The sequence below is a fragment of the Saccostrea cucullata genome, unplaced genomic scaffold, assembly GCF_032062105.1.
Source record: "Saccostrea cucullata isolate Sc308-1 unplaced genomic scaffold, CSIRO_AGI_Scuc_v1 ctg141, whole genome shotgun sequence".
In the NCBI taxonomy this organism is placed as follows: Eukaryota; Metazoa; Mollusca; class Bivalvia; order Ostreida; family Ostreidae; genus Saccostrea; species Saccostrea cuccullata.
The window spans coordinates 453,981-471,324 of NW_026940735.1; the positions used below are offsets into that span (position 1 = coordinate 453,981).

Genomic DNA, 17,344 nt, shown 5'->3' on the forward strand with positions numbered 1-17,344 from the left:
GGGGGGGGGGGGCGATTGAGTAGGACGAATTATAGACACATAATATCAGCCCCCCCCCCCTTTTCCCAGACATAACCTTATTTTAGAAAATGTAATGTTCATTGAAAGTACAGCCCCCACCCCCACTTATTGTTGAAGTATAGTCCACTAGGGGTAATGTAGTATAACTGAAAAAATATAGGACTGATCGAAGTCGGATCCCCCTCTCCGAAATAGGATTCTCGGGCTTAGACAAATTGTTTTGGCTTGTCAAGTTTTTTCGGGTAAATAATTTTTTTTTTCTGGCTGACATCCTCTTTCAAATAAATGCTATGTCACGGAATTAGTTACTGTAATTTTTTCAACCATTCCAAGACCAGAATTCTGTTACAAAAATCTACCAGTTCCTCATCTGAATCAATTGAGCATGCATGGGCACATATTTGTGGCGCATATGGGAATCTTGAAAAAAGAAGGGGGGCGGTATAGAGTTGGTGACCAAAGGGGGGAAGCGGAAAAACTCTCCGGCAGGCTTTATAGTTTTATATAGAAAAAGTTTTCAATTCAATTCAGCTAAACTTAATGTGAAAATAATGCAATGACCTACAACGTAAAACTAATAAATTTATTAATTTTATGTATATTTTGGTGACTAAAGATGGTAGGGCGGGATTTCTGCCCCCCCCCCCTCCCCAACCCGCCAGTGCACGTGTGCACGTGAGCAATTCAAAAGAAAAAAAAATGCTGCACGACTCATATTTGATTTATTTAATTATCAGATAAAAGTAAACGCCATTGAATTTCGACGCGTGACTTTAATTCACAGTCGCAGTGTTAAGGCTTTGCACGTTTCAAGATTGTCAATCATTTTTCGCTTAATGTTTTCATTTAAAGATGCAATTCCCAAATCGCTGAGAATTTATTTTATGACAGTTTTCTCTCCCGCCATTTTTAGTGCTTTCGGAATGCGGAAAATACGTTATGCTCATATAAAGGCCGAGGATACCCGTGTTCGCATAACGTAATAGTGAATCGACATAATGTAGAAGAGTGCGCACAGTATGACATGAGCTTTTCACATCTGATATGAGATGAAATAGCCTAAGATACATGTATGCTGACAAGAGGCTTAGCATTTTTGACACAATGTAAAGACACAATGACATAACGTAATAACAATTTGTCAAAAAGTAAGGGCAAATTCACATCATGAAATTGATTCACGTCGTCATGTAGCATATTGAGGGCATAAAGTAGTAAAAGAATTTACCACATGTGACAATTTTTTTCAGATAATGTAATGAAATTCTGACATCGTATTATAACGACTTGATATTGAGTTAAAGATAAATTCACATCATGTAATGAACTACTTAGACCAAATAGTAGAGAGTGCACATAATGTAATAATGAGTTGAAAATATATAAAAACATTTTTACACCACGTAAAATTGTTTTGACTTAATGTCATAATGAGCTGATATAATGCAATGGAAGATTGGCGCAATGTAATTAAAGTGCGAGTTAATGTCATAAAGACTAAACATAATGTAATTGAAAGTTGATATAACGCAATAGTAGTGTGGACTAATGTCATAAAGAGTTGACATTATATAATAGAAGGTTGACATAATGCAATAGTATTGTGGAATAATGTCATAAAGAGTTGACATAATATAATTGAAGGTTGACACAATACAATAGTAGTGTGAGTAAATGTCATAAAGAGTTGACATAATATAATGGAAGGTTGACACAATGCAATAGTAGTGTGGGTTAATGTCATAAAGAGTTGACATAATGTAATGGAAGGATGACGCAATGCAATTGTTGTGTTCTGCTATAAGGCAGTGACGGCGTTCCATACTACATCCTCACAACGTCAGTAATGTAGTGCTATTTCTCCCTGATAAACTTCATTAGATACTAGTATTCTACTGGCTCACTCTTCTCGGTGTCAGAGAAGCACCAATCAGAATGAGACTTTTTAAATATATGTGTCATTTAGTATTTATAATTGCTTTTTATTGATACACAGGTAATCTATTTGAATATATTGGTGATATCACCAATTGAAATCAAATAGATACATGTAGCCTAGTAGGTGATATCACTTGATGGTGGCAAACAGTAAAAGGGCACCTCAAATTATTAGAGGACTTGTCAAAATTTAGTAATCCACATGTGAAAACAAAAGGACCACATTGTTCATGTGATTCACTCTAGAAAGTGTTGTGGAGATACCCTGTGTTTTATTTTATTATTTTCCCCAATTTTTCTGTAGTTTTCTTTAACTTTTAGTATTTTATATTATCAGATTATTATAGGAATACATTATAAGTTCTCTCGATTTTTTCCTATATGATGCACATAATGAATAAATGTAATAAATATAATTTGTGAAAAAATGTCGCGAGCTCCGGGGTTGAATAATTTCCACAAAACCTGTGTGTAATTAGGCTTATTGTAAATTAATGTTTCCGCAAATTGTATAACGAAATTATTACGCTCGAGCTAATAAAAATTCGGCGCATGCGCAGTGTTGGAATCCGGAAGCGAAATTACTCATCGGAAAATAAAAATGGCCTTGTTTTGAATTTGCGAAGTTTTGATAAACGAAGGCAATGATGAAGAGACTAATCGTCCTGGTTTGTTTTTTTAAATGTATCTTAGCAAATGATCCAGATGTTACAATAGATGAAACCAGCCCTGCAACAAAATTCACACCTTTTGAGAAAATAATGACGGTGACGAAAAACAGCGACGCTTACCTTACCTGTAAAGTAGAAAATAAACCACCGGACAAAGATGTGGAGTGGGTTGGTATACCAATGCAGCCTGGGGCACCCTTGATTTCTATCTCTACCGGTCCAGACTCCAAAGATCCCTTCAAATACCAAATAGATGTCCCCTCTTCTTTGCAATGGAGATTGAAAATCCAGAACGTGCAAGTGTCCGATGAAATGAAGTACTACTGTCAGGTTTCAATTGGCGTTCAAAAATATGCTAAAGATGTAAGAACTTTGAGAGTTGTGACAGCACCGCAAATTGCCGACCTTGAAACAGACAGTGATATGACTGTTAAAGTTGGAGATCCTGTATCCTTGAAATGCAATGCAACCGGTAGACCCTTTCCAATTGTAAAATGGGAAAAGCTTGCAGGAGGACTCCTGCCAACTGGCGGACGAGAACACAGAGATTATGTTCTTGATCTTGGTAAAGCCAAACCGGAATATCGTGGATCATATAAATGCACAGCTCAAAACGAAAAAGGAAAAGCTGCTCGAATTGTGTCAGTTGTGGTCCAGTTCAAACCGATTGCAAGGGCAGTTGAAAATCCAGCACAGCAGATGGTTGGGTACAGAAAAGATTTGATGTGTGAATTTGAAGGCTATCCTATTCCTACTAAAGAACAGGTTAGATGGTCAAAGAATGGTAATGCCATTTCAGATGGTGGAAATTATGAAACATCCTATATTGAAGGAGCTTCTGACAAAGTTCGAATCAAGCTAACAATAAAGAAAGTAAGCAATGCTGATTTTGGTTATTATCAGTGTGGTGGATCAAATTCAGAAGGAAGTGGAAGTACCCAAATAGAGCTTCAATCATCTAATGTTCCAACTCCAGACTCTACTGGTCAGATTAACAGTGCTGGAATGCTGACCTTCAGCATGATAACTATCATGATGTTACTCTCAGTGTGTCTTTTACATAAATTTTAATGAACACAAGAAAACTTAACTCTATTCTGGACTATGCAAGTCTAATCTATCTGTACAGAAATCATTTATATCATATAAAAATAATTGTAAAGCATTTAGTCAAGGTTTAAGTCTTTAATGATTAAATGTAAAGTTATGTTTATAAACGAAAGAATTTAAACTCTCATATCATTGTTAAGTTTTATCTATACTTCTGACATATTAGTGCCATTTTGAACTATTATAACTATATACACAGGTATATGTTTGAAATTTAATATTTTCAGAGTTGTGAACATTTTTATGTGGTTGTGATTTTTCGGATGTAAACTTGGAGGGAATTTTATTTCATATTCACTCAGAAATGAGAATTGTATTTTTTGTAATATGCATATCATATTTTTTTACTATTGTTAAATGCAAGTTTTCTACAAATATGTATGAATTATGATTGAATGAATGTTTTCATGCTATCAAGGATATGTAGCATTTCTCATCACATGTTTAACATATTACTGTGGTTTAATAACAGTTGTTAGGTCAGTTTTCAATATTTGTTAAAAATTAAAATTAAAAATTCTATGTCAACGCCGTTTTGCTGAATCATTGCATATTAATAGATACTTAAAAAAAGTTTTATCTATCAAAATTTAAAAACATAATATTTTACTGTCTAGTAATTATGATTGCCTTTATTTAAAGAAAATGACACACAGTCTTCACCATCTCTTTACTGAGCATGGTTTCCGTTCTGTACCCCTATCAATAGCATACTTTATAATAGCAAAGAGATGAATGTCATAGTACATGATACTTTTATGATGCTTTCTGAAACTGATTTTGATAAATTTTTAGTCCATTAATGATATTCGTTTTAGTTTAGGAATGTTTCATTCATCATTTAGAGAAAAAAATGCTATTTTTCTGGTAACAGGTTAATACTAAGTTTTAACTGGTAAGTGGGATTTGTGTACATTTCAACTTACATCCCACTGAAACCAGTTATTACACTAAAAAAAAGTTAACTTATAAGGCAGTATGTATGGATAACAAGTTAATAACTGTGATTTATGCATTCCAAAGATTCATTGATAAAAGGATGCGGGTATTATCATCCATTCTACGAAACATAAAACAAATTATTTAAGGCATCAAATGAAGATATTTGTGATTTAAAAAGATATGATAAACCATAGGGAGTACGTACATGTTTATGTATCTTGTGTTTGTTCATTTAATCTCTCAGGAGCATATTATTTTCAGACAGGTAAGGCTTATGTTGAACAACAATTTTCATTGTATATTCTCAATATTTCATATAGTTTTATCAGAGTTGCTGATTTGTAACATTCCATGTATGTGAGAGTATTTTTATACAGAATGCTGTTTTTCATTTAATACATTCCTTTTATGTACATTTGTATACTTTGTACATAGATATACAATACTTGTATTTACCGGTACATCATGATTTTTAAAAAAAAATAAACCTTTTACTTTATATAATAAAATAAATATATAATTAGATTCATTAGATTTTTTGCTTTTTAGCTCACCTCAACGAAGTTGGGGGGAGCTTATGTGATACCCTCGGTGTCGGTGTCGGCGTCCCATGTTAAGGTTCAGTTTTTTGGAGCAGTTTTCTTTTTAAGTACTTCTGTGTCCTATATTGATCAGACGTGCGTGGAAGATGGTTCTAGTGTCTTTCATTGTACCAGTCCAAGATTCAGATGCTGCAATTTCAGCAAAGGAATGACCAGGTTAATGTTTTTGGAGCAGGTTAACATTTTTGGTGCAGTTTTTGGTGTAGGTTTCATTTCCAAGTAACTATAAGCCCTATGTTGATCAAACTTGCATGGATGATACATCTAAGGATGCATACTACCGGGCTTGCTTCGGATGCTGAATCTGACATACACTTTCCGGTTGAGTGAACAGGTCAAAGTTTTTGGTGCAGGTTTCATTTCCAAGTAAGTATAAGCTCTATATTGACCAAACTTGCATGGATGGTACATCTAAGGATGCATTCTACCGGGCTTGCTTCGGATGCTGAATCTGACCTACATTTTACGGTTGAGTGAATAGGTTAAAGTTTTTGGTGCAGGTTTCATTTCCAAGTAACTATAAGCTCTATGTTGACCAAACTTGCATGGATGATACATATAAGAATGCATACTACCAGGCTTGCTTCGGATGCTGAATCTGACCTACATTTTCTGGTTGAGTGAATAGGTTAAAGTTTTTGGTGCATGATTCATTTCCAAGTAACTATAAGTTCTTTAATGACCAAACTTGCATGGATGATACATCTAAGGATGCATACTACCTGGCTTGCTTTGGATGCTGAATCTGACCTACTTTTTGTGGATGAGTGAAAATATTAGTTTTTGATGCATGTTTCATTTCCAATTAACTATGAGCCCTATAATGAGCAAACTTGCATGGACAATACATCTTAGGATGCACACTAATGGACTTGCTTCGGAGGCTGAATTCGACATACATTTTCAGATAATAGACTAGGTAAAAGTTATGGTTGCAGGTCTATTACCAAAAAACTATAAGGCTTATATAACATTGTATAAACCAAACTTGCACAAATGTTGCATCAAGAGATGAAAACTCAAATTTGCTTCAGATGCTGGATTTTGATTACATTTTCATGAAGAAGAACTAGTTTAAATTTTTTATGTAGGTCTATTTCAAAGTATCAGATCAAAATTGCTTAAATATTTTCATTTTTGGAATGTACACTTTTTATTGGTTAATTGTGTGACTTTGCCTTACTTAAAGACAACATTCGTTGAGGTGAGCTCTGTAATCTCTGATTACAGGTCTATGTTTTTATATATTTTTCCAAAAGGTAGAGCACAAATTGAAAGAAAACAGTGGGGGAAATTAATGCCTGTCTAGTGAACTATATCATTCTCCTTAGTAGTCCTGGTTAGTTTAGTACACCAAGAAGAGCATTTTTACAAGAAAACACACAATCTCCCATGCAGGGGTGTTGCTAAAACGCGGAACGGAAAGCGGAACAGAACGGAAAACGGAATATTTTATTTTAGATTAAATCACTTAAAATATTATATAGTAGAAAACTAAGCTCACTGTATGAAACAAGCGCCTGTGCTTAAAATACATAAATTTTATCAAAACGATAATCTTATACATACCGGTATTCAATCCCCTTTCAACCCCCCAATATTAGGCCTAAATACAAGTTGATTTAGTTATGTCAGTCTCTTATTCACGAAAATTGCTGACATAGCAGTGACGTTGAATCGAATTTGAAAGGAGGTGGGGTGGGAAGCTTTTCCGTTCCGCGTTTTAGAAACACCCGATACAAATAACATACAAGTTAAATTGATGCAAAGCATCAAATCGGCCGCAAACGAAATTTACATGTACATTTAAGAAATTTCTTTCACAATTTTCAAAGTGTCCATGCAAGGAAAGCGCGTCAAGATATTCTAAGGTGAAATAGTTGAATCATTTTTATTTTAGGCTGTCTTCAAAGCAAAATAAATAATTAAATAAAATTAAGACAAATATAGACATATTACAGCATTTGCTTATAAATAGATTCATCGACGTTACTTAAAAAGGTCAGCGATAAATGATAAGAATTGTCATCAAAATGAAGATGTAGGTCTGATCAAGATGAACCGCGTGCTGATTCCCTGGATCTTGGTCACGTGATGATATGCCCATGACCATGCTGCAAGGCGCAGTGCAAAATGTAGGAAAATGTCTATGTATTATTTGCAGCTGTACGGCATGTTCAAAACAATTTTTACTGGTTGAATTTTTTTTTATAATTTTTATTCACCATGCACTTTTACGCGTCATTATTATCCGGAACATCATGACGAATACCTTTCATATCTTATACACTCCCAGGCTGGGGAGTATCTATTGTAAACACTTTTTTACATAACAATAAATTATCAATTATCTGATGAGAAATGATAATTAAATTGAAACATAGTAGCAGCAATTAATACTAAGTTTAAAACAATTTTTAAAAATATTTTACTCATGATTTTTTACTTGTTTTCATTTGAGAAATATTTTCCTGATCTAATGAAAAATAACGTCTCATTTCCCCATGTGCACTTTCTAACACAATCACAAATAGATCGGCCGCTGCTGCGGCCGATAATAAAAGTTTAACAAATGTTATATTAGAGGTGCAGGCGCGGATTCAGGAATTTTTTTTGGGGGGGGGGGAGGGAGGGGGGCGCCCAAGTCTTAAAAAAATCCATCCCAGAAATTTCTTGACAAGCAAATAATAAGACAAACAAACAGAAAAACAACGTTTTCCAAACCGTAAAACCTATTCGATGAAAGGGGGGGGGGGGGGGGGGATAGTTACTGACTTTGAAAGCTTCGTTATTGACTTTGAAAGCTTCATACATAGTACATATTTGCATATTAGATGAGGGATCAGAATTTTCTAGGAGGGGTTCCAAGGTCACTTTTACTTCGTTTAGTTTATAAACTTCGAAATTCTGCAAAATCCAAGGGTGGGGGAGGTCCAGACCCCCTCTAGGTCTGCGGTTGAGGTTTCATTCGAGCTTGCCGGAAAGCTTTTTCTCTAATTGCGTAATCTTAAAAATTTTTAACGATTTATTTCTCTTGGTTCATCTAGATACCAAATATCACCTTTTTACAGACATAATCTTTTTACTAAAGAAATGTTCATCGAAACCCCACTTTTTGTTAATGTATTTAATGTATTAATTTAGAGTAAAAAATATTACTGAAAAATGGAGGAGTTGTAACTTACCTACCCCCTCCCTCCCGAATCAAACAAATTTTTTTCGTTTGTTAAATTCTTTTCAGGTAAGCTTTTTTAAACCTTCCCACCCCACCTCCTTTCAAATTCGATTCAACGTCACTGGTATGTCAGCAATTTTCGTGAATAAGAGACTGACATAACTAAATCAACTTGTATTTAGGCCTAATATGAATATTGGGGGATTGAATACCGGTATGTATAAGATTATCGTTTTGATAAAATTTATGTATTTTAAGTGATTTAAAAAATATTCCGTTTTCCGTTCCCATGTGGTTCCGTTCCGCTTTCCGTTCCGCGTTTTAGCAACACCCCCCATGCGGACACCCCTGCAATGAGCTTGCATCAAGATTTTTGACATAACATATGAAATGTGATACATGTATATCAAGGATATATCAAATCAATCTGATTAAATTGGTATCATGTTAAATCAATAGTTCTTGATTTTCTAAGTAAAGAAAAATCGGGAATGTTAAAATACCGGTATAAGCTCTGACATTGATATTACATTGTTACAGTAATATATGTATTGAAACAATCATTCTATCTCTTGAATTTGTGACACGATAGCGGTGTTTTTCTTTGAAGTTTACTGTTCTGTATTAGCAATACAGAACGGGACTGTGGTGGGCGGAGCTACTTTCCGTTCTGTATTAGCCCTGTATACAGTATTGTATTTGCCAACTATTCTGTATCTAAAATACAGCACGGTCTAAAAATAAATCTGATTCAATTTAGCAAAAGCACGTACAAATAGTAAATGCCGATGTTTTCCTATTATAAATTTTGGGGAAATAGCCGGTATTTTCCTGAGAATATAAAATGTCAAAATTTCTCAATCACTTTTTAAAAACATTCCACACAGAATCTACACGTAATTTCGATCCAAACTAAAGGAAAATTCGCAATAACGGAAAACATCCTCTGTACGTAATTTAGATCCAAACAAAACGGAAAATTCACGGAAAACATCCACTCTCCCCGTGCAAAATCATTCAGGTCCATTTTTCCGCGTTTTTAATTTTTTAAAATCCTTCTCGCTGACGACAGCCACACGTCTCTTTCACTTCGTCTTTAATGTCGCAATTCAATTTGAAAATAAAAATCCGTGACATCAAAGTCCATCGAAAAATTTTCTGTAAATCCTGTTTTCGTAAATCCAGTTAAACCGGAATTTTAATACCCCTGAAATATATTATGATAAATCTCCATCTACAATAGATCACAACAATGACGGTTAAATCCTCCAATTTAACCATTAAAACTGACTATCACTCGATTACGTCTACCCCGTTAAACTGTCAAAACTAATCTGACCGAATTTTACGTTTTCCGTGGAAATATATATACTGCGGATGCGTACTCCCCGTCGGGGCCTCATCTACAGAACTCTAGCGGAATTTTGGATGCTGCAAAGTTATAAAGTGGGCGGAGCAATTTTTGATTGATCGTGTCACAAATCATTTAGAGAACTCGACAGGTTCTGTATCGTAGATACAAATTTGGGGGTGGAGACTCGTGCTAAAGCACTCGTCCACCCCCAAATTTGTATCTACGATACAGAACCCGTCTCGTTCTCTAAATAATACTTATTGCTGAGATATACACAATCAAGCTAAATGACAAGATGAATGTATGAGTTGATGGTAAAGAGTGGAAAACACAGTCTAATTTATGAGACTGTTGAAGTTCAACGGTTCATTTGCCAGTAAATTTCTTCATAGAGGAGCTATGGCTCTATGTCTTTCTGTCTATTTGAAGGTCATGAGACACCTGGCTCTTCTATTGCTGTCACGCCGCGGCCTAAATCAACTTGTATTTAGGCCTAATATTGGGGGATTGAATACCGGTATGTATAAGATTATCGTTTTGATAAAATTTATGTATTTTAAGTGATTTAAAAAATATTCCGTTTTCCGTTCCCATGTGGTTCCGTTCCGCTTTCCGTTCCGTTTTCCGTTCCGCGTTTTAGCAACACCCCCCATGCGGACACCCCTGCAATGAGCTTGCATCAAGATTTTTGACATAACATATGAAATGTGATACATGTATATCAAGGATATATCAAATCAATCTGATTAAATTGGTATCATGTTAAATCAATAGTTCTTGATTTTCTAAGTAAAGAAAAATCGGGAATGTTAAAATACCGGTATAAGCTCTGACATTGATATTACATTGTTACAGTAATATATGTATTGAAACAATCACTCTATCTCTTGAATTTATTGCTGAGATATACACAATCAAGCTAAATGACAAGATGAATGTATGAGTTGATGGTAAAGAGTGGAAAACACAGTCTAATTTATGAGACTGTTGAAGTTCAACGGTTCATTTGCCAGTAAATTTCTTCATAGAGGAGCTATGGCTCTATGTCTTTCTGTCTATTTGAAGGTCATGAGACACCTGGCTCTTCTATTGCTGTCACGCCGCGGCCCGGGCTGAATTCCTGGCAAAAACAAGCAAGGGCATTTCTCAATGGGCTCAGTTCTTAGGGCTGAGCAGTATTATGCTGTTTGAAAGTTTGTATCCAACATCTTTATAATTTGACAAGCCAGAATCAAAGGAGAAAAGCTTTGTCGAAAGCAATAAAAAATGATTGCTTTCAACATAAATTTTGAAATATATGTAATAAAATACTGTATAAAAACAAGTGTGTATCTGTAACTATTCCAATGTATAGATACAATATTTGTGGAATATTCTGATGCTATTGGTTTTGTAATAAAAGATTTAGAAGAAGTTTGAACTATTGCAAAATTAATGAAAATAAATGGAAAAGAATGACTTAAGGGGGTTTAAGATATTGTATAAACCTTAATAACTTCAAAAGCATGTCCCCTGGATCCCTTAGGGATCTGTAAGTGTTCCCTGCAGACTCTAGATTTGTTGCTTAAGAAATTCTGGATCCGCCACTGCAAAGTGAGTTAACGCATTCCGGAATATGAACATACTACATTCAGAAACTAGTTTTGCCTCAGTCATTATCATCTTTGCGTTTGCAAAAACATGAAATGAAAGACAAGATACAAACTTATTACTTACATCGAGTTATTTTTGTGATTGGAGTGTGGTTGTTGCAGACTGACTTGTTTTTATGATTTTTAGGGCTTATATCTTTTTTGCAAGGCTTAAGAGCGAGGATAAAATACGAGAAATGCCATTTAAAATTCCTTATGGTTCTTTTGTGTCGTTATTGATAATAACATATTCAGTGCATGGAAAAAGCACACAACCACACATTTTGTTTATCCTAGCAGACGATTTTGGTTTTAACGATATTGGATATCATAATTCCGAAATAAACACACCAAACTTAGATAAACTTGCTGCAGAAGGAATAAAATTGGAGAATTATTATGTTCAGCCTATATGTACACCAACTAGGAGTCAACTTCTGTCTGGAAGATACCAGGTACTGGTATTTACTGGGACTGGGAGGGCGTTTATCAATATGTTGATGGCGCCACCGTTAGGGCAAGCACAGATACTAATACTTATTCAGTTTTAATTTAGAGCGGGCTCGTCAAGCCGCACTTGACATTTGGTGCATTTACCCTTGGTAGACATGACGTCATATATAAGTTGCATTACCGAAAAAGAAACCTAACATTGCTAAAAGTAAATGAAGAACGTTGGGTTTACTATTTATGAATTTTATCTTCAATATACATCCATTAAATCAAGGCGAGTTGGCTTTTTGTTGGACTTTTTTCATTATTCTTGCAAGAAAGTAGCTATATTATAACAGGTGATGCAATGTGGGTCCAGAGTAACTGCCAAAAAAGTTGTTTTGATCAATGTGCAAAGTCTAAAGTTTTTTCTTTGCCCAGCCTTGCTTTGACAGGCAGTGTGAAGCGCTGCTCCCTGTGCTCACTATAATATATAGGATCTCGGATATAAAATTTTGTTTATTGTAATTATTTTTTTTTATTAATGTTGATTGACTTTATTTGATTTTCATGTCAGGTACACACAGGTCTTCAGCATGGAATTATTTGGCCTCAGCAACCAAATGCATTGCCATTGGACAGTCCAATACTACCTCAGAAACTAAAAGAAGTTGGATACTCAACTCATGCTGTTGGGAAGTGGCACATTGGCTTTTACAAGAAGGAGTATTTACCCACAAATAGGGGATTTGATTCTTACTTTGGTATTCATTTGGAGAACATGGATCTCAAATTACCTAAAATATAACTATATTTACCCTATATAATTTATGTGGAATCTGGAAAGCTTTTTTTCACAGATAGACGAAGATTATGTCCAAATGGAACCACAAATACCCTCTATGTGTGTAGAAATGATTTTTCTTGCTTTTGAATGTTTCCAGGATATTTGACTGGAAGTGAAGATTATTACACCCACTATCGCTGTGATGGTAAAATGTGTGGAACAGATCTCAGAGATAATACTAATCCTGCCAACTATTCCGGCGTATATTCCACACACCTGTTTTCACAGAAAGCAGCTGACATTGTTAAAAAACACAACACTGACCAGGTTCTTTTTTATTGCTTCATCAATAGATGTAAATAAATACAGATAATGTGGAGGGATTTCAGTCATTAATAAAATCTGTTTTGAATTTATTTTTAATTGTTTCTCTTTGAAGACAAGTGTCATGCAATAGGAAATAGGACACACAAAAAATATTTTAATTAAAAAAAATATTGAATGTCTCTCATTTCAGTCATTTAAAAATTCTTACAGCCTCTATTCCTGTATCTTCCATTCCAATCAGTCCATGCACCACTTCAAGTACCAGAGAAATACACACAGCCATATAGACATATAAAAAATAAACACAGGAGAGTTTATGCTGGTAGGATAATAGGGTTATAAACTAAGTGATTCTTTAAATATATAATTTTTTTTAAATAACATAATATTTTGTCTATCAAAGGCATTAATGACATTATGATGATGTTTCAACAGAATAAAAGTTAATGTGTCATACGTACATTTTATATACTAGGTATGGTGTCAGCTATGGATGAAGCCGTTGGGAATCTTACCGAGGTTTTCAAGCAAAAAGGGATATGGAATAACACATTGATGGTGTTTTCAACAGGTGATATTTCAAACTGATGTCATGTACATTCAACAGCAATAGTTATAAACTAACAAATTAAAAGGAAAAGATCATTGACAATGTCCAAAAAAAGAGGAAAAAGACAGACAGAAGATAGTTTGCTTATTGAAAATAGAATTAAAGCCCAGGTTTTTTGATATCATTGACAGCTGCTTTTTCAATAAAAATGGAACTCGTAAATTTACTAACCTTGTCATTTGTCTTTTGCAAAATTATTTTATTAAAAAACATGCTGATTGTACACACAAATGCTCTGAAGTTGACATCAAAAAGATGCTTGAGTTTCTGATTGACAATATCTATGTTGTTAGTCCAATACTAGTATTTATACACTGAATTGTCGACAGATTTTTCTGTTATTTCCCGATCATGACAAGAGGCACACGGCGGTTGTGACCGGTTAGCAGGGGATGCTTTACTCCTCTATGGCACCTGATCCCACCTCTAATGTTTTGGAGGTTCATGTTTGCTCTGCTCCTATTTTGTATTGTTTTATGGACTTTTGATCTTGAATACTGTTAGTTATCTCCATACATTTCATTTTACTTTTAGATAATGGTGGCCAAATTCTGGAAGGTGGAAACAACTATCCACTGAGAGGATGGAAGGGTTCCCTTTGGGAAGGAGGCATGCATGGAGTAGGCTTTGTTCATGGTCAGATGTTGAGGAGAAGAGGGGTGGTATCAAATGAATTAATACATGTCACAGACTGGTATCCTACTCTTGTATCATTGGCTGGTGGAAATTTAAATGGAACGAAACCATTAGATGGGGTAGACCAGTGGAAAACTATAAGGTACTTATAAATTACATGACATTGCATTAAAGGTTGACGATTGCACTGTCCCTTGTAAAATCATATTATGTTAAGGTTGACCATTGCATTGTTCTTTGTAAAATCACGTCATGTCATAATTATTTTTAACCAACAGAATTTTTTGTAAAACAATGTTTTGCTCAGGCATATCTCTTTTTACAAAAAAGACAAACAAACAAAAAAAGAATCTTTCTATCCAATGTTTGAATGGTATTTTTTTTGGACATAATTGTCAAAAAAAATTTATCAGTGAAGGATCAGTTGTGAATCAGAGGAAATCCATTTTACACAACATTGATCCGTTATCTAAACCAAAAGGACAGATGTGGCCCAATAGCCCATTTGACAACAGAATAAGGGCAGCTCTACGAATGGGTGACTGGAAGCTAGTAACAGGCAATCCAGGTAATATGAAATAACATATTTTATTATCATTTAAAAAATGCAGTCATTCTGGTTGGTCTAGAGCATGTCTTGTGCAGGGAGACAAATCATAACGTCTCCTTTACACAGAGGATGGCAATTGTCTACCTAAGATAATAATAAAATAATGATTGATTGATTGTAATTATATTCTTTAAAGCAATATGAGCTGCATTTTTGAAAAATTGATTTTGATTGCAAAATGTGTTATTATGATTAATTTGTATGTAATTTCAATCCTTATGATCAACAGGACCAAATTAAAGTTTATAAATGTTTCAGAAGAAATATTTCTGTACAATCAAATTTATAGCGTTATATAAGAAATAAATATTGTACAGGACGACAATAATGTAATTTTGCTTCAATCAAAGCTTATAAAAAGCCCTTCCATCGCAAATATAAAGAAAAGAAGTTATAAATGTTCTATTTTTCTTTCATTGAAATGGTTTATTTCAAATTTGCAACAAAATTTTCCCATGTCAAACATGCAGCTCATATTGCTTTAACGTCCCTTTCAAGAAAAAATAGTGAAAGCGAGCGTAAAAGGTAACAACTTTGTTGTCTTCCTGAGGGTGCCCATCTTCTTTCTTTTTTTTGTCCTGAAGCTGTTTTAATGATGCTGTTATGCGTAAAAGGACCATTATATTGGCATTGAAGAAGGGTCATTTTGATTTTAACAAAAGGGAGTAACCAGGATTTTTTTGCAAATACAAATGTAGTTTAGAGTTGTCTTTCTTTAATTACCGTTCATTTTTTGTGAATATTTTGTCAATGGTATCAAGGCTTAATTTATTGTGGAGTCTCAAGACTCAGAAGCCTGTTGTCTAAAATGAATGAGTCAATTGAATGTTGGTTTTGAAAAATTAGGTTAAATTATTACTGTATTTTTTTTTTTAGGAAATGGAAGCTGGGTTCCACCTCCCCACGTGAACTTGGGGGTTTTGGATATGGAAAATTCTACTTCTAACAAAAATATTTGGCTGTTTAACATCACAGCAGACCCATATGAACACAAAGATGTCTCAGACACCATGCCACATGTGGTGATGCAGATGCTAGATCTTCTAGCTCAGTACAACAAGACAGCGGTACCCTGCAGGTATCCAAAAATGGATCCCAAGGCTGATCCCAAATACCATGGAGGATACTGGGGCCCATGGCTGTAAGAAGTTGAACAAAAGTTCAATTGGGGTGATTTATTAGTGATAAAAATCTCAAGGGACCATTTATTAATTTGCTATGCAGGCCTTTAGGTCACTTAGAAAAAAATTGAGGTGTTAAAAAAAGGTATAAAACTCTTTACATTAGGGTATCCACTTAACTATGTTAACAGACATAACTATGTTATACATACAGCTATAGCAAAGTATGATGGGTAAACAATATTGATTTTTTTATAAACATAATTTGTACCAATTCAGTTCACCAAAGGGATTGAAAATTGCATATGTTATATGTAAAGCTGGGGTTCACCATTAGGCTACTAATAAACAAGCTGATAACTGTGTTCTACTCCATTTAATCCAAAAAGTTTTGATCAATTAATGTTTAAACATTGTTCTTTTGTTTTGTGTTGTGTTATTTTAAACATAATGTGCTGTTATATATTTCCACTTCCATATATATTTACTGTTAGGTCAAAGGGCAGATAGCAATAAAATGGACACTAATTTATTTTTATACAGGAATATTTACTTTTCTGGTTGGATACACATGTATGTTTGTGCTTTATTAACAAAGTCATAAACTTCTGATTTATATACAAGTATAATTGATACAGAAGAAAATAAAATGGAATCTCACTTCCAATATTTTTTGGAAGATATTTCTTCATGCAAGCATACATATATTTTTTTTTCCCAATTTACATTCTCTAGTTACTATAACAATCCTTTATATTGTTCCATCATGCACTGTAGTGACTGCACTTTATCCATTGTTGATAAAAGGACAAATCACTTTTTTTTTATGGATTCATAATTAAAAGACTTTTTCATCATTTAGGAAAATGTTATATGTTAACCTGACAAGCTTATTTTTTATGGTGACAGGTGTTGTTAGAAGATAGCTGGAAGGGAAAAGTAAGGAAAATGTAATCGCTGATTTTATATAAGAAAAAAAAATGTCTTAATAAAATCATGCTGTACTGAAGTATCTCCTTGGTCCATAGTTTCCTTAGTCTTTTTGATTTTTGCTTATTTTATGTACTGTATCTATTGTCACTAGTAAATTAATAAATAAAAGTTAATTTCATCGATGTTTTTTTTTTTCGTGTTTGTCATGCGAATTGGAATTTTTTCATTTCTATTTGTTTTCTCTGTGATAATTCTTTGAAAGTTAAGAGAGTTGATTTCTTGATAATTCTGTCGAAAAGTGAATTATGCAAAGCGGTAGGTCAGGAGCTAAGGAGGCTTAATATGCATGTAAGTATTGTGCATGTCTGTCTTTGTGTCTGACGCTAAGAGGCTTAAATTTTTTTAAAACTAAGGAATCAGGGTGACAATAGGGAATCCAAGTTT

At 34.1% G+C, this 17,344-nt stretch overlaps 2 protein-coding genes across 2 annotated transcripts; both read left to right on the plus strand.

Annotated features, from left to right (window-relative positions):
* Positions 1-2,519: 2,519 nt before the first annotated feature.
* LOC134256119 (protein amalgam-like) lies at positions 2,520-5,211 on the plus strand. The gene has a single exon (XM_062738727.1). It carries the CDS (start codon positions 2,604-2,606, stop codon positions 3,699-3,701), a length of 1,098 nt encoding a protein of 365 aa, XP_062594711.1. The 5' UTR covers positions 2,520-2,603; the 3' UTR covers positions 3,702-5,211.
* Positions 5,212-11,485: 6,274 nt separating this feature from the next.
* LOC134256142 (arylsulfatase J-like) lies at positions 11,486-17,083 on the plus strand. Its single transcript, XM_062738757.1, has 8 exons — positions 11,486-11,899; positions 12,454-12,640; positions 12,821-12,990; positions 13,201-13,312; positions 13,466-13,561; positions 14,135-14,378; positions 14,650-14,804; positions 15,723-17,083. Exons 1-8 carry the CDS (start codon positions 11,582-11,584, stop codon positions 15,989-15,991), a joined length of 1,551 nt encoding a protein of 516 aa, XP_062594741.1. The 5' UTR covers positions 11,486-11,581; the 3' UTR covers positions 15,992-17,083.
* The last annotated feature ends 261 nt before the right edge of the window (positions 17,084-17,344 follow it).